The 20,661-nt window shown below is 50.9% G+C and overlaps 9 protein-coding genes across 9 annotated transcripts; 3 read left to right on the top strand and 6 right to left on the bottom strand.

The window, feature by feature from the left end:
• Positions 1–392: 392 nt before the first annotated feature.
• HETIRDRAFT_164032 (uncharacterized protein) lies at positions 393–906 on the bottom strand (the record flags this gene model as incomplete). The annotated part of the gene is made up of 2 exons (XM_009551767.1): positions 393–674; positions 727–906. The coding sequence occupies 2 exons, from the start codon at positions 904–906 to the stop codon at positions 393–395; spliced, it is 462 nt and encodes a 153-aa protein (XP_009550062.1).
• Positions 907–1,036: 130 nt separating this feature from the next.
• HETIRDRAFT_164031 (uncharacterized protein) lies at positions 1,037–1,318 on the bottom strand (the record flags this gene model as incomplete). Its single annotated transcript, XM_009551766.1, has 1 exon — positions 1,037–1,318. One exon carries the CDS (start codon positions 1,316–1,318, stop codon positions 1,037–1,039), a length of 282 nt encoding a protein of 93 aa, XP_009550061.1.
• A 173-nt stretch (positions 1,319–1,491) lies between these two features.
• Positions 1,492–1,731, bottom strand: HETIRDRAFT_164030 (uncharacterized protein; the record flags this gene model as incomplete). Its single annotated transcript, XM_009551765.1, has 2 exons — positions 1,492–1,628; positions 1,686–1,731. The coding sequence occupies 2 exons, from the start codon at positions 1,729–1,731 to the stop codon at positions 1,492–1,494; spliced, it is 183 nt and encodes a 60-aa protein (XP_009550060.1).
• Positions 1,732–2,345: 614 nt separating this feature from the next.
• Positions 2,346–6,602, top strand: HETIRDRAFT_388139 (uncharacterized protein; the record flags this gene model as incomplete). Its single annotated transcript, XM_009551764.1, has 17 exons — positions 2,346–2,387; positions 2,446–2,474; positions 2,529–2,658; positions 2,709–2,805; positions 2,857–3,264; positions 3,322–3,415; positions 3,473–3,555; positions 3,616–3,648; positions 3,703–3,761; positions 3,817–4,018; positions 4,070–4,124; positions 4,186–4,349; positions 4,403–4,564; positions 4,624–4,662; positions 4,739–6,067; positions 6,167–6,282; positions 6,357–6,602. Coding segments are annotated over 17 exons (3,288 nt in total), but the record flags the coding sequence as incomplete, so codon positions are not given.
• A 178-nt stretch (positions 6,603–6,780) lies between these two features.
• On the top strand, positions 6,781–7,527 carry HETIRDRAFT_441494 (uncharacterized protein). Its single transcript, XM_009551763.1, has one exon. The coding sequence runs from the start codon at positions 6,885–6,887 to the stop codon at positions 7,272–7,274; it is 390 nt and encodes a 129-aa protein (XP_009550058.1). The 5' UTR covers positions 6,781–6,884; the 3' UTR covers positions 7,275–7,527.
• Positions 7,528–9,242: 1,715 nt separating this feature from the next.
• HETIRDRAFT_126699 (MFS sugar transporter) lies at positions 9,243–11,455 on the top strand (the record flags this gene model as incomplete). Its single annotated transcript, XM_009551762.1, has 12 exons — positions 9,243–9,328; positions 9,394–9,426; positions 9,483–9,609; positions 9,662–9,813; positions 9,869–9,900; positions 9,965–10,064; positions 10,118–10,318; positions 10,379–10,443; positions 10,500–10,669; positions 10,725–10,951; positions 11,010–11,172; positions 11,231–11,455. 12 exons carry the CDS (start codon positions 9,243–9,245, stop codon positions 11,453–11,455), a joined length of 1,581 nt encoding a protein of 526 aa, XP_009550057.1.
• Positions 11,456–13,486: 2,031 nt separating this feature from the next.
• HETIRDRAFT_429177 (uncharacterized protein) lies at positions 13,487–13,883 on the bottom strand (the record flags this gene model as incomplete). Its single annotated transcript, XM_009551761.1, has 2 exons — positions 13,487–13,736; positions 13,831–13,883. The coding sequence occupies 2 exons, from the start codon at positions 13,881–13,883 to the stop codon at positions 13,487–13,489; spliced, it is 303 nt and encodes a 100-aa protein (XP_009550056.1).
• Positions 13,884–14,418: 535 nt separating this feature from the next.
• On the bottom strand, positions 14,419–17,702 carry HETIRDRAFT_325388 (uncharacterized protein; the record flags this gene model as incomplete). The annotated part of the gene is made up of 14 exons (XM_009551760.1): positions 14,419–14,491; positions 14,567–14,824; positions 14,899–15,074; positions 15,126–15,206; positions 15,261–15,475; positions 15,532–15,640; positions 15,703–16,012; positions 16,061–16,188; positions 16,240–16,442; positions 16,499–16,593; positions 16,650–17,028; positions 17,077–17,332; positions 17,391–17,503; positions 17,558–17,702. 14 exons carry the CDS (start codon positions 17,700–17,702, stop codon positions 14,419–14,421), a joined length of 2,541 nt encoding a protein of 846 aa, XP_009550055.1.
• Positions 17,703–18,095: 393 nt separating this feature from the next.
• HETIRDRAFT_388136 (uncharacterized protein) lies at positions 18,096–20,566 on the bottom strand. Its single transcript, XM_009551759.1, has 8 exons — positions 20,290–20,566; positions 19,887–20,206; positions 19,496–19,827; positions 19,301–19,432; positions 19,155–19,239; positions 18,988–19,088; positions 18,596–18,927; positions 18,096–18,531 (listed from the first exon to the last, which is right to left on the bottom strand). Exons 1-8 carry the CDS (start codon positions 20,429–20,431, stop codon positions 18,119–18,121), a joined length of 1,857 nt encoding a protein of 618 aa, XP_009550054.1. The 5' UTR covers positions 20,432–20,566; the 3' UTR covers positions 18,096–18,118.
• Positions 20,567–20,661: the final 95 nt, after the last annotated feature.

Below are 20,661 nucleotides of genomic sequence, written 5' to 3'. Positions count from 1 at the left end.
TTACCACGGCGCCATGAGGCATTGAATATTCGATTCAGTTATCTGCGCGTGCTGGAGGGCAACTCAGAAGCGCCGATTGAAGGTGCGCATGTGACCTTTAAAGCAGATCGCTGTGGCATTCAGACGCGTCGCGTTACAAGAATCCACAACAGCTACTACCTGCTATCGACTCAAACAGAACATCAGATGTCTAACTACACAAGTAAGGGCTGATACCATTGTTTCATATTTGGTCTCTGCGATGTCGTTCTTACGTTTCCTGGCGTGGCAGACTTCGGCTTCATGGCACCCAGCGCGTCTCTCCTCGAGGGCGAGCAAACGATCTACGCTCGCAATGACGGTTCATATGAAGCAGTACGTTACCATAAGCACATTGTCAACTGGCTCACCGTTCATGTTCCATCAAGAATGGGTGGTACTATAACATGTTTGGCTTGCCACAAGAAGCGACCGTTGGCAATCTGTTCTCGAACGACGTCTCCACTCTTGTTAGCACAAACGATATAGATCTCCACGGGTGGTACAATAACATGTTTGGCATACCACAAGAAGCGACCGCTGGCAATCTGTTTTCGAACGACGTCTTCAGTCTTGAAAGCGCGAACGATATAGATCTCCACGAGTTCCCCAGTGAGAAACTCATGCGGTTTGAGGGAGCTGTGGAGTCTGCAGGCCTGTCAAACTATACGTATGACTTTGGAAAAGTCGCCATACCAAGTCACGTACCAGAACAGGGCTTGCAAAGCTTCTCAGAATACCCGTTCCCGATGCCGACCTTCCTCCTTCCCTCTCCGCACATCCTTTCCGATTCTTCACTGCATCACCCCCCGCCAATCCCGCCGACTGCATTCCAACCATATGAGTATATGTCTTCGCCATCGATGCCTCAGTTTCAGGGGAACTCATCAACTTTGACCTGCGGGTCTGAGCTGGGAGAACCCGCAGTCGCGTTTCAATACCGGTGCACTTCGAATGGCGAGATGGAACTGACATGGAAGGAGAGTGCTCTGGGTCAGCCCGGCCTAGACACAGAACATCACGCAACGACAACCACGTCCACGGAAAAGAACCGAAAGATTTCATCGCAGAGATTGGAACGGATATACGCCAAACAACAAGTCACAAGGACGGTTTTGAAGCAGATGAAGGCACCAACACCGAGTACAAGCCCGACGGCGGTTGAATGCCCCATACCTGGATGCAACACATTTTTGCGAAACGAACTAGAGATGTGTCGACATGCCTGCACCGTCAAGTGCCACCAGCAATTCCGAGAAACGAAGGAATGGCTAGCCATCCGCCGAACTCTCAAGCACATGTTTCGTATATGGACGTGTAAAATTTGTCACCCCACGGGGGGCAGAGTCTTTCGAGACGACGCAATAAGGAGGCACGTCAAGGGTGACAGACACAAGATTCTTGTCGACGCTAGGGAAGAAGAGCTGTGTAAGATGTGGAAAATGGCGGATGATCCGACAGGTAGAGAGGAAATCAGAAAGGAGTTGTCGAATGAGCGGGTCTGCGAGCCCGTGTTTTGCTACTCAGAGGAACAGCCAGAACCGGCCCCGCCCTCTGCTCTCGTTCTGGCTCTGCGAGAACTTCACAAATCTGGAGGTCGCGTCCACAGGCTGAGACCGTCAAAGGAACCTACGGACTCTTAAATTATACCGAGAACAAAGACTCACCTGCTTTGTTCCTCGTACCTCTGCCACCCTCGATACCTAGATACATCTTTGATACCCCTGCATTGAATTCATACTGGAGTTTAAAATTTTGAGACGGGATGTCATGAGTGAGATGTCCGAGAAACTATGGGAAGTACTGGGAAGTCCTGCGTACTGTTGAAATATTGATGTCAAAGTCTTGTTCTAAGGTTGAGCAGGATGGGGGATCAAGTCGTTGTCGAGGAGCCACTAACAAAAGAGTTCCTGATATATGAATAGCATCGTACCAGGATTGACTGAGGAGTGAAAATCCGAACCTCACAGCTCATCGATCCCGAGCTAGAGTGAGATCGTGAGATCGAAGACGATTAGAAAAGCAGCCGCTATATACTAGCTCTGAATCAATGGCGATGGTGTTGTCCGAGAGCGATAATTTTGTTGGCTGAGTGGCTGCATGTTATGAGTGTGTCAGTGAGGCACGAAAGGGGACTGAAAGGGGACTGAAGGGGGCAGGAGGAGGAAGTCATGGCTGTATTTCCTTTTTTGGACAAGTGTACGTCACTCGCCTGTTTCGCGTTGTCGGTGCTGCGAGGCGAGTTGTTCGGCGGTGTGCAGCTTCGCAAAAGTGGCTACCCTAACAACTCTTTCCATCGCATCGAGTAGCGCAATAGACGTTACAAGATGATGCAGCTATGTCGTGCAGAAGACGGGGAGGTTTTCCAAGTCCGTATTGCTACCCCACGTTTCTTTTGTCATCGTTGACCATAAGCACTATGGATAGGTCAATGCCACTCTATGGGATATTGAGAAGTGAGATCCGTCTTAAAAATGTCATGCGAATACACTCAATTATAATTGGTGCAGGCTTGGAAGTCTTGAACTCTTCTTGCAGCAAGAGACAGGGGTAGAGCAAGATGCCGTCCTTGCCTACCTCTCCGATGGGCGCAGGTTGAGAAACGACAATGTCAGAGAGCTCGCGGGCGCCCATGATCAGGTACATCGCTGTCATCTTATAGCTCATAAACATTTCTCATCTCGATGCAGTCGATATTCGTGTTCAACAAGTATTATCTCGACGAAGACTTGAAAGAAGTCCTCCGAGACCTTCATGTCAAGCCTCCCCTACAGCCTCCAATAGAAGGTAAGCAAAACAAACGCTCGAATGCGACCTCTCAACCTGATCCACGTACAGATACAATCACAGCCACGCCTCCCTTTCGCCCTTCACAGTTGGGCGCTTCCTATCTGCGCGCGGCACACACGCACCATCAGGCGATCGCACATATCTTTGTGACCTTACAATATCAACATTCCGCCCTTCGAATAGCCTCGAGTAGTCTCGATCTCAACGTCCTCGCAATCTCTGACGCCTTCGATGGCATATCCGCGAACGCTCAGCGAGAACTCGACAAGCACGCGGCTCTTCTTGCTGGTATTAGCGTCGATCTCGAGATGGTCACCCGCGTAAATATTCACCGCGACTTTGTGTCTTCTGCTGTGCGGAGGGCGATGGACGCTGGTGAGCGTGGGCGGACTCTGGGGGACTATGTGTCGAGCATGAAGATGCGTCAGGTGGCAGGTACTTGTGAGAACACGCATGGTAAGTGGAAACCATATCTGCCTCATGCTGAAGACCAGCGAGAATGACTTTGGAAAGAGGACTTAAAGGAGCGATTCAGAAAAGCTCAGGAAACTATGTCGCGTCTCTTAGATGGCACCGCCGAGGTTCGATCCATCCTATCAGACATCCAGTGAGTATTGCATTCAGTATCACAGGTATATGGCAGTGCATATAACTGCCCTCACAGCCTTTTGAAAGAGGGAGAGGCCATTTCTCAACAGAGTTCTGAGAATTATGAGAGAATTTCAGATGCAGCAGCCATCTTAGAAAGTTCGGATCTTATCCTTCGGATCTGCAATACATGTTCTGAATGAACTGTTTTTATGATAGGACCCGCCACTGATCCGGACCGAATCCTACAAGGTGAAGACCTTCAGCTTGACCTCCGATCGTTTGATTCATTTGTGGTTCCTGTAGAGCTTCGACAATTAGACGCCGCTATGCGCAGCGCGGTTGAGTCTATATCAGACGTGAAGGTGCCTACCAAGTATTTCTCTTTCTGTCCACCATGTTCATTTGAGTCCGATATAGAACGCGTTCACGGAACAATGCATGCTTGCACTTCGTCAAATCAGCTTGCTCAACAAGGATGTTGTCCAGCTACCGCCGATGATGACTGCTCTCCAAGCTAGCTTTCGTGCAAAAAACAGTTTCTCCCATATTCAACGGCTACACAACATGTTGTACGCATACGGTGCGACTGTTATCGAGATTGTCCGGCGGAAAGAGTTTGGTAAGGAGAAGGGATAACATTCACGAGAAGCTAATTGAAAGGCTTTCCTAGCACGATTTTTCTACCAAAGGGCGCAAGTCATCCTGGAAGTTATGGCTAAGCTTTCGTACGTTTGCGTCTACACCTCTGCTTTAGAAGGTTTTCTCAGTCCGTGTTTATCATGACAGTGCATCCGAACGGAAACGCCGGCAAGTTTATCGCGGAGAGATTCACGGCCAACTACCTTTCGACACAAAGGGCATAGACGATCCTGTACCCGCAATAGACTTCTCACCTACCGGAGGGAGCGATCTGGAAAGTCCATATTCCCTTGAGCGATCAGATGTTGAAGGTAGTATATCTGTTTTGAAACTGATTTGATATTTTCTCATCATCGGCGTTTAGATTTCTTGCGTATCTTGGACGAACTAGAAACATATGCGCATACACGGACAGACGGAGCCATCGCCCTCAATTTCATTCTCGAGACAAGAACTAGTCTACACAAGTTGATAGCTAAGATGGACGGGTTGGAGTCTGGGTTTGACCGCATCGCAGAACGATCGTGTACGTCAAAATCATCACGCGTATTATGGTCAAATTCTTGACTGGCTGCCCATGAACAGTGCTGTCATCATCACGATTAGCTTTATCAAGACGTCGCTGTGGGTAGGATAGTTCTCCTTAGCTTGCGGTTTTGCTGATGACCATGTTGGTCTTCTTTGCGTGCTCGCAATCCAGCATCAGAAATTGACGAACACGCATATCAAGAACTCGTTGATCAATTGCGTGTATCCGAAAGGTCCAAAGCCGATCAAGAGATATTGTTCACTGAGGAGCGGAACAAACTTCAGTCTGAAATCTCGCATCTCAAGTCCGAGCTCGAAGAACTCGATGGCAATTCTTCAGGCGAACGTGAACGAGCGGATCATCTGGAGCGGGAACTGCACCAGGCTCGTGCGCAGATCGAGAGCGAAACCACCGCGCGTCGGATCATGGAAGAACGACATCGAGAGCTCCTTGCCGATATTGATAATCAGCGGAAAGAACTAACACAGGCTCTAGCAGAAGCTACATGCCAGACGAGAACAGCCGAGATCTTGCGGCAGCAGCTTGCCCAGGCTCGGTCTGAATTCGAGGATGTCAAGACGCTCGAGGCACGAAACGTGGAAAATATGACCAAGCTATTAGAGGATCAAGAGGAGACTCTGCGCAACCTTGAGAATGCTCGGTCAAGAGGTGAAGATTTAGAAGCACAGATTGGGGCAGCACGGAAGGAGGCTGAGGAAGTTCAGCGTGCGTTGGAAGATGCTAGGAGGGAAAAGGACAGACTGCTTCGCCAACAAGCAAGTGAGCACGATCGACAAATGCGGGACTATGTTGCGGAGGCCGATGGGGACCGAGCCGTGTTGGAACACCAATTCTTAGAGCTCCGTGCGGAGCTTGAGGATACGGAGCGACAGTTGAAGGAGGCGGCGACCCAGATAGAGTTGAGGGAAGCCGACAACGTCGGCCTTCGTGAGGAGCTCCAGAGGGTCGAGTGCGATCTTAGAGATGCCCAACACATCGAGTCTGCTCTGCGGGAGGATCTTAGAGTCGGACAGGTGTCACAGTCAGGCTTTGAACAAAAGGTTGAGGAGGGCAGTCGACTGGTCGCACAGTTGCTAGATGTTGCCATTGCTTATCGTACAGCACACTTCAAGGCGCTAACGCTCGCTCAGGCTGCGATCTCTCACCCCTCGGCGTCCAAATCCGGTGCGCATCTAGGCGACTCTCAGGCGTTCTCGTCCCTATCTCGTCTTGCTCCCTTAGGTCCTCTTGAGGAGCCATCGCCCATCGACCCCTCTGACCCCGCGGTGGCGATTGAAGCGCTTCGATCGTTCGATCATGACCAGTTCCTGGAGGCTATCTCCAAAACAGGGTCGACCATCCGTAAGTGGCAGAAGCAATGCAAGGAATACCGAGAGCGTGCGAAGGGCAAGATCTCCTTCAGAAACTTCGCCAAAGGCGATTTAGCGCTGTTTTTGCCCACGCGCAATTCGGTGTCGAAGCCATGGGCTGCATTCAATGGTGTGTCACTTTGTTCCCTTGCGCTATCAAGAGGCGGGCTTGGTCTTGCCTCGTTGTGTGATCATGCCGTACTAACACCCGACTTGTCTCCTATCTCAGTTTCCTTCCCACATTATTTCTTACAGGCAAATGGATACCTAGCCGAGCAACTCAAGACGAGAGAATGGATCGTAGCCCGAATCACTTCAATCACCGAACGTGTTGTTGACCAAAAGGTGAGAGCGTTTGCAAGAATTTGCTACATCTCCACAATTGATGTGTCTTATCTTGTTTTGTCATGGTCATACAGGATCCTAGCACTAATCCCTATGGCCTTGGCGATGGTGTCAAGTATTACATGCTTGAAGTTGAAGACTGGACTCAGTCCAGTTCGTCGAAGCGGAGAGTTGGCTCACGTAGGGCATCCAGTGAAACAAAAGAGAGCACTCCAACACCGCTTTCGGCCCCTCCAACATTCTCGCCTAGCCCACCGCAAAATGAAGTGGAAGAAGCCTTCCAGGCGACACGCGCACCAAACTCTCAATTGTTTCCCGTCGTACGTGCGCGCGCAAATTCAATTCCGACAGCAGGACCATCATCGCTCTCTCGACTACTCGCCCAAGCAGGATCTGAGCTTCCACCTCTGGAACCTATCCCACCATCGCCTGCGGAACGAACGCGGACACCGTCCCCTATCGCGCCGGCCACCACGTCACCACCTGCTCATTCACCTCCTGCCCAACAACTTCGGGGGCATATTGCTGGCGCACCTTCCCCTTTACGCCCTGGCTCGCGTGCATCCAGACTTTCGACATCATCACGGTTCTCATCCGGCCGCATGCCACCTTTTGGCAGCGCATCATCTGGTGCGACTGTCGGTTTAGTCAAGGCCGCGCCTACCACTGCTCTCTCTGCGTCCCCTGGTACTATTGAAGGTGAAGAGGAACCGAGCACTCCCTCGCCAGCTGAATCTTCTGGAGAAGGCATGTCGAACATGTTTCTCGCTCGTCGACGCACAACATCGTATCATATACAGCCTACGACGCGATCGCCTCTCAGCTCCAGCGCTTTAGAGTTTGGGGCACCGGGCAGTGGCCCCCTTGCCAGCATTGCCAGCTGGGTTGGCCGGAGGAGAAGAACAAATATGAGCATCGATGAGTCTGCGGGCGATGCTAGCACAGTGATTAGAGAGCAGACGTCGGCGAGGGACCTGCTGCAGAGATTTTAGCGCTGCGACGCTATCACTATACTTCTACGCCTATGCCTACGCATACGCTATTTTTTTGTTCAGGCCGGGATTGATCATCATCGGAGTCGGGTTTCTCGGATGGGTCTTGTGTGTTGCATGGGGTGGCCGTTGGGCATGCGGCGGTTAATCGGCAAAGATGGGCGGGGACTGTCTACAGATATGCGGTGATTTCCAAGACCATTGTTCATATATAATTTGTTCATCGATATATTCGCTTGCTTTCGTTGCTTTCCCTCTTCGTGTGAAGGTAGATATCATCTGATGTTGTGCAGCGGTCAAGAATTCGTGCTACGGCTCTCCTCTCCCATGGCTATGGGTGAAGATGTTATTTTTGCTGTTGAATGATGTCACCGTCGACGACATGTGTGAGTTCTCGAGCAAGTATAGGCGTGGGGGGAGAGCTCGAGCGCTCCCCATACCAGGATTTCCGATTGTGTCCGAGTTTCAGATAGACCTCGAGTTTGATAGCACCCGCGCAGAGGCATCAACACATCACACGTGTTTTGTATTTTTAAATCACGTACATACTCGCCCTGAGATGCGGTACACGGCAGAGAGCCAAAAGCACCATGCGGAAGCATGCGGAGTGATGCAATGACGCATGACGAGATTGTGCGGCATAAATTTACCATATGATGGACCAGAACGTGACTGGAAGAGAGCAGTGGGGGAGTCCATGAAGACATGACTGAGCATCTGGAATCGTGGGCATGTTAAGACTCCCCTCGTGTAATTCCTCGACAAGCTAAGAGTCTGTCGTATTTCGCATCGAGAGAATGTCAAACATTAGTGCTTGGGATAGTTTTGACGCGCCCAGTATCCCGAAGCGGAACCCACGCAGAAGACGATGCGCAGGTAGCACTTTACACAAGTGTATGCGCGGCGAATCCTCGGGTGTCGAGGATTATGGCAGAGATGACACCGTACCTGATGCTAGGCCGAGCTGCAAAGTTCATAGCGGAGGATCAAGGCATGATGTTTGTGGCGCGGTGTACCTGGGGAAATGCTGGCATAATTTATATCTCGCTGAAGCGCCTTGACGGAGCCTGCGTGCATCAAAACGAGATGAAGAACACTGCAAGATGGGGTTCCTTTGACTCGTACCTGGGATGCGAAGATGGAAAGGAAGGGCTTGAGTACACAGGATCCAAGGACATGAGAGAGCGAGACTCCAACTCCAGAAGATGGGCTCGGCGCGCTGAGATCACTGTTGAGCGGGCCGTTTGGGAGCGGGCGTCCGTCCCGACCGACGAGGAAGGTGTTTAAAAAACAGACACAGACCAACCTGTCGGAGAATCTGGAGTTGGAAGATACGTTGTTTGGACTATGTATCATGTTAGCCTCTAAACATGTTCTATATAATTCTAACACCTCTTCTAGTGTTCCACCTCGGTGCGTCCGGGTTGCTTATATTGACGTGGGAGAAGGTCTGAGTTCGTCAGGCTAGAGTCGCGGAGTCTAAATTGGGTCGTTTGAGAACCCCATCATGTGACAATCGACGGAGGCCAGGCGGCGCGGCGCCTTGGCCTGTGTGGCATCGTCCTTCCCTTCCAACATGTTCCTGCGCTCTCTTTTGTCTTGCATCCACATAATAGAACGGTAAAATAACTTCCACTCGCAGATGCGACCAAAGAATGCTGAGCAACTCTACCCCGCTCATCCATGGACATTGAAATTGACGCGCTATGGCCTCTCATGACCTGGGGCCCCAGAGGACCGAAATACCGGTTCAGGGCACACACCATGGGAGACAATGTTAAATAATCAGGCGTGCGGGGTAACCTGCTCGGAAGGAGAATCTTCGTCAAAACCCACAGCCAAGTCACCTGAGCCGTCATTACGGGCAACCATACCGACAACATATAAACCTCCTCATGTCGATTCTTCTTAGCACCCGCCTCCACTTCTCTAGCTCGCTTTCTGTTTTAACCAGCCTTCAAAGTCACTATGGGTGCAGGCGCGGCCGTTGTTGATAAGAAAGCGGGGTACCTTCACCTCCTTGACCCGAAGAGGAAGTGGTACAACAACAGGCGGTGAGTATGCTCTAAACAATCGTGAGCAGCCGATCATTGATTTTTTAAAATTTGAATTCTATCAGCATAATTGCACTCAATGGCTGGATTGTATTGCTGTAAGTCGTTGCTGCTTTACCTGGCCTACCTTGCACTCAGCTATATCTTCTCCAAGCCTCATCACGTCTTCGACGAACGGATACGATGGAAGTATGATGAATGCTCTTCAATCAGAGCCCCAGTGGAAGGGGTACTTCAACAACCCTCAAGGTGGAAAACTTGGTCTTCTGAATGCGATACAAGTCAGTGTCTTGTATTTTGCGTCTACTCCTCTAGGTGCTCAATATTATATAGAACATCGGTTCTCTTGCTGGCTACCCATTCGCCCCCTACATGTCTGATGGTATTGGACGCCGTGGCAGCGTACTCTTTGGTGCTATCATCATGTGTGCAGCTACGGCCGTACAAACAGCGGCGCATTCTGTTGGCATGTTCCTTGGTGCTCGGTCAGCATCTGCATTCGTGTATTCTTGGTGAACGCAAGCTGATCCTGGAAAACAGCTTCCTCATCGGATTCGGTCTCACCTTCGCTGGTATGTTTAGAACTCTTCTGAGTTCGGTACCAGGATACTCATTAGCATCTCGGCCCGGATGTAGCAAATGCGGCACCTATGCTTGTTACGGAGATCTCGTATCCATTATACCGTGCTCCTCTGACGTCCTTGTACAATTCTCTTTGGTACTCTGGTGCAATCATGTATGTTTCAGCCTTTCCTGTCCTTGATATCGTCATGCCTGACGTCACCTCAGTGCTGCATGGACGACTTTCGGCACGCAACACATCCAGTCAAATTGGGCTTGGCGTGTTCCTTCCCTATTGCAGGGGCTTCCTTCAGTTCTGCAGGTCCTCTTTGTTGTCATGTTACCCGAGTCCCCGCGTTGGCTGGTCAGCAAAGGTCGTGACGCACAGGCCATCAAGACGCTTGCCTACTACCATGCAGACGGCAACGAGTAAGTTTTTCGCCTCACTCGTTGTAAACTTATTTACTGAACCTTGCGGGTGATTATCAGCCGGGATCCTCTCATTGTTTACGAGTATGAAGAGATCAAGGCTGCCATTGAGTTCGATCGGATCGGTGGGCCCATAGATCATGCGTGCTGATCTGCATACTGACACATTGGTCTGATTTAGTATCTGCAAATGTCGGATATAAGTCCCTTTTCACGACTCCCGGAAACAGGAGGCGTATGCGGATCATCATTGCCATCGCATTCTTTTCTCAATGGTCCGGCAATGGCCTCGTGTCGTACTACTTGAACAAGGTCTTCGACACTATTGGCATCACCGATCCAACCATTCAAGTGCGCGCGCGCCTTATATACCAATACGCATACACTGATTCATCATTCACACTAGCTCCTCATCAACGGTATCCTGCAAATTTGGAATCTGTTCTGGGCCTGTAGCGCTGCGTTCATGGTTGACCGTATAGGCCGTCGTGTGCTCTTCTTGACATCTGTCTGTGGGATGATCCTCTTCTTTACACTTCAGACCATCTGCTCTGCCTTGTTTGCCCAGAAGGGCAGCGAAGGTGCTGCGCATGCTGTGATCGCATTCATATTCTTATTCTATGCGGCATACGAGTGAGTGACCCCAATCACTCCCTGTCCCCCACGGGATAACATTATTTGGAATGTTTAGCTTGGCGTTCACGCCTCTGATCGTCTCATACACTGTTGAGATTTTACCATATCATATCCGTGCAAAAGGCTTCAACATTTTCAACTTCACGATTTCTCTCGCGCTCATCTTCAACCAATATGTCAACCCGATCGCCCTTCAGCACCTGGGCTGGAAGTACTACGTACGTCGCACCCTCTGAATATTTCTATGTCTCTGCTGAGCATACTATCAACCTGTAGATCGTGTACATTTGCTGGCTTGCCTTCGAAGGAGTTTACCTGTGGTTCTTCGTAAAGGAAACGAAGGGCCTTTCATTGGAGGAGACTGCTGTATTGTTCGACGGCGACGAAGCAGCTGAGCAAATTCACGCTCACGCGACTGGACAAGCCGCTGTCGCGCCAGAAACTCCCTCCGTCGATGAAAAACTGTCCGCGCACGAGTTCCACGAGAAGTCATCAGCATAACCTCTGTCTCCCTCGGCGCCTTCAGTTTCTGTATATCTAGGTTCACAAGCAGCAAGTGAGGAGGCGGACACCTGACTTGAATTGACGGTCGTCCTAGCGGTCGGACGTTGTAGTACTTCGGCTGATTTACAGCATCGGGATTTCTTGGTTTCTTGTGTTTTCGCACCCTGGGATGGACAACGACTTGTATTATGTGTCAGTAACGTCAGCACCGTCCCTTCTGTGTCTCCAATGGCTCCTGTATGATCACGATAATGAATTTACGGAACTTTTCATTACTTGTTCTTGCTATTATGCGAGGGCTCCGATAATCGAGCTATCTTTCTAAGGTCGAAGTAGAAGCGCCGAGGCCGAGGTGCGCTTCTTTGCATTCAGGAATCCTGACAAGATGCGGAACATTTCTGGGTTAATTTCGATATAATTTGCCTTTGTGAGTTCGTAAGCATCACAGGTACGTACCGGATTGAACCTCTTCTGGGGATTGAAAGTGGATGGGAACGCTTTCATTTGTCATCACCCGCCTCCAACTACGAGCGTGATTGTCCCTGCGCGCCAATCACTTGCCTAGCGGGGATCGACGGTGGAATGACGGTAATTAGTCGATATTGCATGAGTGTGGGCTTTGATCTGGCCTCGGACTCGATCCTGGACCTTGGAAATGGCGCATCAGTATCTGGGAGGATTTGTTGGACAAAGCTCAGAAGCTTGCAAGGCTAAGCATACATGTGTGCAGTCTTTCACATGAAACCGGACGAAAGAGCCCAGACAGTGCAGCCTTGCACACGAAACTGGACAATAGAGCCCAGACAGTTCAAGGCATCTTTCGAGCGCCTGAATCGACCACCTGTCCTCGGAGATGTGAAGCAGACGTCGGGGCTCAAATCAACTAAATATCCTGGGAGTATTTGCGGAATCTTTCGTTGTTATGGTGCTCAAGCGCTCAAGCTCAAGGACAAGATGGACCGACGATACATGTGATAGAGTGATCATGACAGCGGAACAGCAGATGCAAAACCAACAGTCTAGGAGAATTGAATGGGCATCCTATTCAAGCCGCATTGAAAGAAGACTAGTGAGGGCTCCGTCTAGGTGGACGATCTAACGGCAACACTACCCATTGAAAAAGGCACAATTCAGACAGCACGAAAATAGACGCCAAAGCGGAAGCAAAGATAGACTACATACCCTGCTCTGCCTTGCCTCTGGGCTGATGATGACTGAGCTCTCAATCTAGGTGGAAAATACATATACACTCCGCCAGCCGTGCCAAAGAGTCATCCACTGGTCTCGCTAAGTTGACTACTGTAGAATATACAGCTTCCTTACGAGCCCGTTCCGTTGTTCAATTTTAGTCTTCCAATCTCTCTCTACCTCGCTTAAGTCTCAAATATACGAGACATACCTTCGACATTGACGATCAGCATCAGCATCTTGTCCGTTGAAAGCACTATCACTAACCTCCCACTCAGCCAGTCAGCTGTCGCAGGAAGGGCCAAAGTATCAGTCATGGAAAACTTCGATGGCGGTTCATGCGTCATCTGCGTCAGGATAGCGCAAGGATGGAGCGCGAAAGCCTTGAGGTTAAGATTCTTCAAAGAGACGAAGTGACGAGGACATCAAGTATGATGTGTGCAAAATATACTATCCGACATACCAAAGACGATGAACTCGACAAATCGTGTCAAGGCGTGTTTGGAAACACAGTAGTCGCTGGCAAACGGGATACGGAGGTTTGCACCGAGCGATGTAACAATCACAGAATAAGCATTGGTCTTCTGTTAGTGATAAATCGCAAAACTAGCAGGCATATCAAGGAGGCTTCGTATGGTCATAGAATGGATGATGCTCACTGGGCGGCATTATAGACTCCGCGGATATTGACTTCTACGACGTTCCGCCAACTATCAATGCCCTGTTGGGCGAAAGCTAACACGAGGATATGAGACTGTGTAATCTTGCATCACTGTTGATAAGGATGCAGACTCACGCTTCACCACCGTTCTCACTTGGCCGGCATTCGCGACAAGGATATCAAGTCGCTCGAGTGGTGAGTTCGACCACCTGAGCAATCGCCTGCGTATTGGTAACATCCATGGGAAACGTGAGTACCTTTGCTTGCGGGACTTCCCTGAGGATGGTGATCTTCATGAGATTTAAAGCCGCTTGCTTGCGCCCGACGAAAGCGAGCGATGCGCCAGCCCGAGCATACCGCACCGCTATCTCCTCCCCGATACCACGAGAAGCACCCGTAATGAAGACTACCCTGTCTTGTGTATGATGTCTGGACTTCGTAGTGGATTTTGGGGTTAATCGCGGGATAAACACTGAGGTCGCCACGTAAGTTAACTTCAGCAGTGACAATCAGGGAGACGTACTTGTGATGGCGGGTCAGGTTAGAGAAGTCTTCGTCATACCCGACCTTAGCCATGACGTTGGACGACTATCGCTGCAATGTTTCCAGATGGGGTGAGGATGCGTCGAACTCTTTATATCTGACCTGTGTGTCCCAAACGGCATCCTGCTTAGGACACAACGCTGTCAAATAATTACATCCAAGCTGATCAAATGTCATCGGCAAAGACGCTATCACTCCTGTCCACAGCTAATTGACCTTTACTCATCAAATAAGTTGCCGGTGGGAACCTGTGGGAACCAACTGGTAGCAAAGGAAATAGGTTGCAGGTTATCTCCGAATTGACCGCAGAGGCCACTCTCTGCAGCTTCTCGAGAATCGATTGCGTTCTACAAAGCAAAACTCACCAGATCATCGTGACAGCGCAGTCACCCTTAGGCTCTGAGGACACACAATTCGAACACATACGGTGATTACAACATTTTCGACGCCACGAAGCAAATGGCTAGTTCCCGCAGTTGACGGTGTTCTCGATGACTCGTTCTACTAAAAATTTCAAATAGACGGCACTGGTTATAATAGAGGGTATCTCTCAAAGCTGTCAGCACAATCACTTCATCGACGTAGCTATTGCTTCGAGCTCTCTTGCGATCATGGAGTTTGGACATGCACTTCGTAACTGTCTAGAGCGGAAAACAGGCTGTCAGTCAGCTTATGCTCATAGGGTGCGCATAGAAGGTACGGCTTTGGCCACTTACTCCAGCCTGACCTTATCTCCCCGCTCCTTGCACTCTTTCCCTGCCATTCGCCATTCACCACATTCGACATACAAATCGACTCTCTTGGGCGCGTCACACCGTGTAACGTAGCTGGCGGCCTCTTTCGCGTGGCCTTTCTCGACAAGATGGCGTACGAACGCCTCATATCCAATCGGACTACGCCTTGACCGTGCGAAAGCTTCGAGGCCCTCAAAGTCTCTCGTTGAAACAAGTGCATGTAGCTTGAGATGCCAAAACCTGCGAAACACCGGATGGCTTGTGAGACGCCTGAAGTTTTGCGGGATAGAAAAGGAAAGTGTGAACACGCGTACCTCTTATCGGGGACTTTGAAGTCGGACCTGATCTTGTCCGCGCGCTTCGACATACCATTGACAAGACAGGTTCGCAGGGTTTCGTTGACACTCAGCCCGAAGAATGGAATCTTGTCATCAGTCTCCTTTTCTAGCTGCTGTTGAACCGTGAGCAGGCGGCTATATTCATCCATTGACTATGGAGATGGACGTGAGTCAAGAAGATGACATGAGTTGGACTGCAATACCTTAGCCTCAAACGCGCGTTCCTTGTCTTCTGAGAAGAACTTGTGAGCAGCCTTGACTGCAGTGACCTTGGCGCTAGGATCCTGCGTGACATGAATCAATGTTTGAAGATTGCTTGAATGCAACATGATGGGTACCTGCATCCGCGCTGCCTCTTCTAACAATAGGACAGCGCTTTCGACCCGTCGATCATCCGAGAAATAGAAATCGCGGAGCATTTCCCGGTTTTGCTCCCGCGCATATACCTGGAGCAACTTGCTCGCGGAAGCAAGCCTTGATCCCCCGTCCTCGATGAGGCGGAAGAAGTTGCCCAGAGGGAGACGATTGTATAGGTGGAGAAGTACGTGGTAAACTAGCACATGGTCAGAATTGAGTCGAGCCCGTACGACCAAAAAGTGAAAGAGATACCTAGGTCCGTGTCCCCACTGTCTACTGCTTTCTGCAATGCTAGGCGATCCTCCTTCATAGCAAGGAGTAGGGGGACTTGATCCGACGCTCTGGGCTCGTGGTCTAAAAGCTGTGAATTGCCACATGATTCAAAAAGACGTTCGAGGACCAATATTCTGGACACGCATATACCATTGTCGCCAATCCGGTTCGTCCGACTTCCCATGCGCGCTTTGCGATCTCTGCGTAGTTGACACTGGCACCTCCCAGCGTCCGGAACTTTTCGACGATACTATTGCATACATCCTCGTCGGCGGAAAGTTCCGCATCCTTACCAGACCCCGTCGTCGTCGGTTTCGACTTCATGATCTTAGCAGATGCCCAATGCTTCAAGACGTTGTCTGGAGGAAGGGAGAGAAAGGAGGAAACACGAAGGGCGAACAGATGGAGGTTGCGAGATGTCAGACGTGAGATGAGGTGGGTGGGCGAGAGGTAATTGTATCTGAGATATTTCAATATGTGAATGTGCTATAGAAAGGTGTCCACATACTGGGAATAGGTGATGGGGATGCCAACCTCATAGAAGCGCACTGCGTTGAGGACCTTCAGTGTTTGTCCCATGTGGATGAAGTCCGTAGGGTTATGCAGATCTAGAAATGCTTTCCCAAACTTGGCTGCCTACTCAAATCCGATTCAGTAACCACAGGCTCTCGCGCGATACAGACGTACGTTTAATAGCTTACGCTGCCATGTAGGCTCCCACTCCTGGCCTGCCGCATCGATGACCTCGTCGACTGCAGCAGCCAATTCCGGGCGAATGCTCCGTATGTTCTCGTCCGCCTTCGGAGATCGACGACAAAAGTTCTCCCAAGCATCATATAGTATAGCGGATGGAGACGTCGAGCCGGGACGGAACACTGACACCGAAGATGCTATGACGCAGGTCAAGGAGGTGAAGAGACATCATCAGCATCTGATTTTCTCGTACCTGGTACTTTCTGTACGAGATCGCAGACGTCGGGCCCGATGATACGGACACCGTCGATCTCGGTTATGGCAAATGTGGATCCAAAGTACAAGAACCTTATTATTGGATGCGGTTAGGTCAGTCGCCAGCACTGTGTGTGTTATAGCCTCACTGTAGAGTCTCGCCAAAGGGCCCCACCAGTAGGACGAGCGTGTCCCATGTGACCAAGATCGCATCGTTACCGCACCATTCAACTTGCCGCACGTCGCCTTCAGCTCCCACCACGTCCTTCGTATCAAACTCGGTGAGATTTCTCTGGAAGTCGGTCGAGACGACCCAAAGCATCCCCTCGAGGGTGAGTAGTGCGAGGGATTTGCCGTTGGGCGAAGGAGACATGTGGGAGAAAGGTCCACGAGACAGGCGTTGATCGACAGAGTCGAGGTTGTCAACGGTAAGGATGGTAGAGTCTACGGAAAGCAGCACTTCAACGTGCCGGGATATTGTAAAGTCTGGTGGGATCACCGTCCATGAAAACGGTGGCTGCGATAACCCTGCCTTGGTCAATAAGCCATGGCACAATACACGAGAGAGAAGCTCACCTGGATTATTCAGTGTCAATGGCTTTACGCCTTCCCATCCCTTCACCTCGAGCAACTGCAATGAACCCGTCATCGCCACCATTCCGCTCTCATGAATCTTCGCGTCGATGATGCCCACTTCCGCCGCGTCGCTTCCCAAGGAGTACTGCTCATAGTCACCCTGCAAGTCGTATAACCGATACGTTCCCTCCTCATTAAGCACAGCAAGTCGCTCATCTGCTGTCCAGCCAAACTTGACAATCTTGCTCTGATCCCACTATATGCGAACACACAATTAGTTGGAGGAGCTCACGAAACAAAGACATTATATCCACACTGAACAACAGCAACCCATCTCCCGCGGGTGAGAACACCTGGATCTGAGACTTGGAGAACGCTGGAGCACCGCGTCCCAGCGCGACCATTTTGGTGTTATCCCTCATGAGCGCTGCGGTTCATGTTTATCCCAGCATCGTGTATAGGCATTCAGGCACTGACGTACCTAGAGGACCTCCATAACGACATCCAGCGATGAAGAAATCCCCGAGATTGGGAAGCTTGCCGTTTATTGAATAGACCTGCTGCCGTTTGTAGAAGATGTTGCCATCTTGCATGGCCTGCCAAGAGATAGTTGGATGGTCAGCCATTCAAGGAGCGTCGCGCTGGTAGTTTCTGATGATATCAATGCTCTGAATAGCAGGTGAACGGCCTCCTCAACTGAGGGGTTATGCTACTAGCGTTGTTACTGCTCGATGCCGTAGATCTCAGCTTGTCGAGGTATATATCGGCCTGTGCCGCGCACGTTACGCGTTCGTGACGGAAACAGTATTCTTCAATATTGTTTGTCACGCATCTCATCTTCGAGAGAGACTCGAACCCACGAGTTAGAGGGAACTGGTCTCCTTCGTACTTTCAGTCAATGGTTTATCTTGCTCTTCCGAATGAAGATCGGATATACGCAGGCCTTGTTAGCTAGGCTATATGATGGCCAAGCCGTTCAGAGATGAGCTTTTGTGAGAAACTGGGTTTCTCTGTGAAATCGAAAGCATCTCGTGGGACCTCATCATACTTTTAATGCTTCCACCTTCTCCATGAGCACACCCCACCCCTTGACCTCATCTCCAGCACTCCCTATGCGCTTCATCCACTCCTTGAGCTCCCCCTTCGTCTCATCGCTTCCCTCCGCCGACACCCTCTCGACCAACTCTGCAACCACGAACGCGCCTGACCCCTTGGCCATCGCAACAGTTGTCTCCTTCCCCACAAGCCGCACGAACATCTCCGCAAACTCCTTTGCAGAGAACCGGGAGGACTTCTCGACGGTCCGTGTGGAGTGCGAGAAGTGCCCGCCTTGGAGAAGGTTTTTGATGAGACGAGAGGTGTGTGGGAGGTCGATTGGATGAGGGGTTGATGGGTCTTCGGAGGGATACGGGGACGCGAGAGGACGGAGGAGGGTTTCCATCGCTAATGTTTTATCTGTCTCGACAACAAAAAAAGCATCAGTACCTTCTCGCAGGCTTTTTATTTTGGGTATGCTCACCGCCCTCAGCCTCGAGCAGGATCTCCAGCACGATCAAGCTTCCGCCTGTCTCTCTACACACCGCAGCCCCGTCCTTTGTCACCCAATCCAGGAGTTCTTGACTCGCCGCAGACCTGACCTCGGCCACACGCACGTCCACGTCTTTTTTACTTGTCTTTTCGCGCAGGGCGTCGGTCTCCTCAAGAGAGACGATCATGGCGGGCGTAAAATGTCTACGTGAGCGGGGAACAAGCGGGTACAAGAGGGTACGTCGACCCTGAGAGGTCTTGTGGAGCGTGGAAGCGTGAGCGGTCAAAGAAGGGATGAGAGATTTAGCGAGCATCTTCGTGTCGCTGATCATCAAAGCCGTGAGTCGAACGATGACATGGAGTTCCGGAAAGGGAGGGGCTCACTCGACAACGTCCAGGGCAGTAAAGAGTACTAGTTGAGCCTCGTCGTCGTTAGCCATTGTCTCGATGTATGGCTTGATAGTTTTGATTATAATTTTCCTGTCCTGTCCATAGATCATATTCCAAAGAGGCCGTTAAATTCACATCTAGAGTAGATAGATGCCGCATACCTTGGCCGTTCCTCGAGCAAGGAATTCGCGGACAACACGGCTGCCGTCCTTTGTGTGCACCATCTCCGCTAAGATATCCTGACAGCTAATACGGAGGAATATATGATCGGTGCGTTGGACTTGGGCGCGATGAATTAAGAACCTACTTCTCAAACATCTCTCTCCGAAGCTTCTCCCGCTCCTCTTCCTCCGGTGATTCTTCGACTTCTATCATATATTCCCACAGCGCCCTATGCACGATAGCATGCCGAACGGATCCCTTCTCCGAGTTATTGAAGCTATCCTCGACCGACATAAGATAAACGATGCCCTGAAAACGCTAAGGGCAAGATGAGACGCACATATTGAGCAAGTTGTCCTTCAATGAACTCAGCACCCTCTTCCGCCTGTCAGAGTCCACGCCCTCCAACACTCCTCTCAACCCTTTCTTGAACTCATCCTTCTCCTCCACGCTCTCATTCCCGGTGCTTTTCGAGAACAGCGTCGTCTCCTTGCCGTAGAAATCGCGCAACAGGACCGCGCGCTCGTATGCGTTGGCGTAGAGCTCAAAAGTGTCTGCGATGGCGTGAGACGCTTCGCGGTTCAAGAGGAGGCGGATGACGTGGGATTGGAACTCGAGAAGGATGGACAGGCGGTGGGCGGGGCACAGGCGGATGATTTTCGTCACCAAAAACTGCGTACAGCATTCATGTCAGCCCTTCGCGCACATTCGCACAAGGCACACGCACGCACCTTTGAGTACTTATTTTGCGCCAGCTCCTTATACCGCCCCTTCAGCTCGACAGCAACCGCGTCCCGCTGCTTCTGGTCTCCGTACTTGATCACCGTCTGCACGATACGGCTCGCATCGTGCTTGAACACGATCTCCTGGTACTTGCCTTTGACGACAGCCTCGAGGGCTGCGATGTGCTTCTTACGCTCGCTCTTGGCAATATTTTGCTGCCGCGCGAGCGACCAAGCGCGCTTCGCCTCGGTGAGGAGGTCAGAGTGCGGTTTCGCGGCGCGGCGCTCTGCCTGGAGGGCCTTTTGGATTTTGTGGGACTCACGCGCAGCTGAAGACGACGGAGCGAGGATGAGAGACCGGTTCTTAAAGACTATGATGGCCTTTCAAATAAGAAAAAACATGGGCACGCACCATTGGGATCTTTTGGTTTTTGAGTAGACTCCATGTCCACATCCCCGTCCCCTTCGCCTTTGCCTTGCCCTTCTCCGTCCCCGTCCAGACTGTCACCTTCCAGGTCATGATCATGGCCGTCCAGTTCCTCCTCCTCCTCCATCAACTTCTCCTCCTCGGCATCCGAGTCGTCCGTCTGAGGCTCGCGCACCGACACCACAGGCCGTGCTCGTTTTTTCTGCGCTGGGACCGACGAGGCCTTTCCCGGTTTCTCGAGGTGCAATTTTTTGGACGCAGGGCCTGCCTGCGAGGGTGCAGACCTCTTCTTCGTGGGTTTCGTGTGTGCGGGCATTCTTTGCGTCTGAAGAGGCAGATATAGTCTTCAAGAAACCT

Source organism: Heterobasidion irregulare (genome assembly GCF_000320585.1).
Source record: "Heterobasidion irregulare TC 32-1 unplaced genomic scaffold scaffold_09, whole genome shotgun sequence".
NCBI lineage: Eukaryota > Fungi > Basidiomycota > Agaricomycetes > Russulales > Bondarzewiaceae > Heterobasidion > Heterobasidion irregulare.
This window is presented reverse-complemented; position numbering and strand designations above follow the sequence as displayed.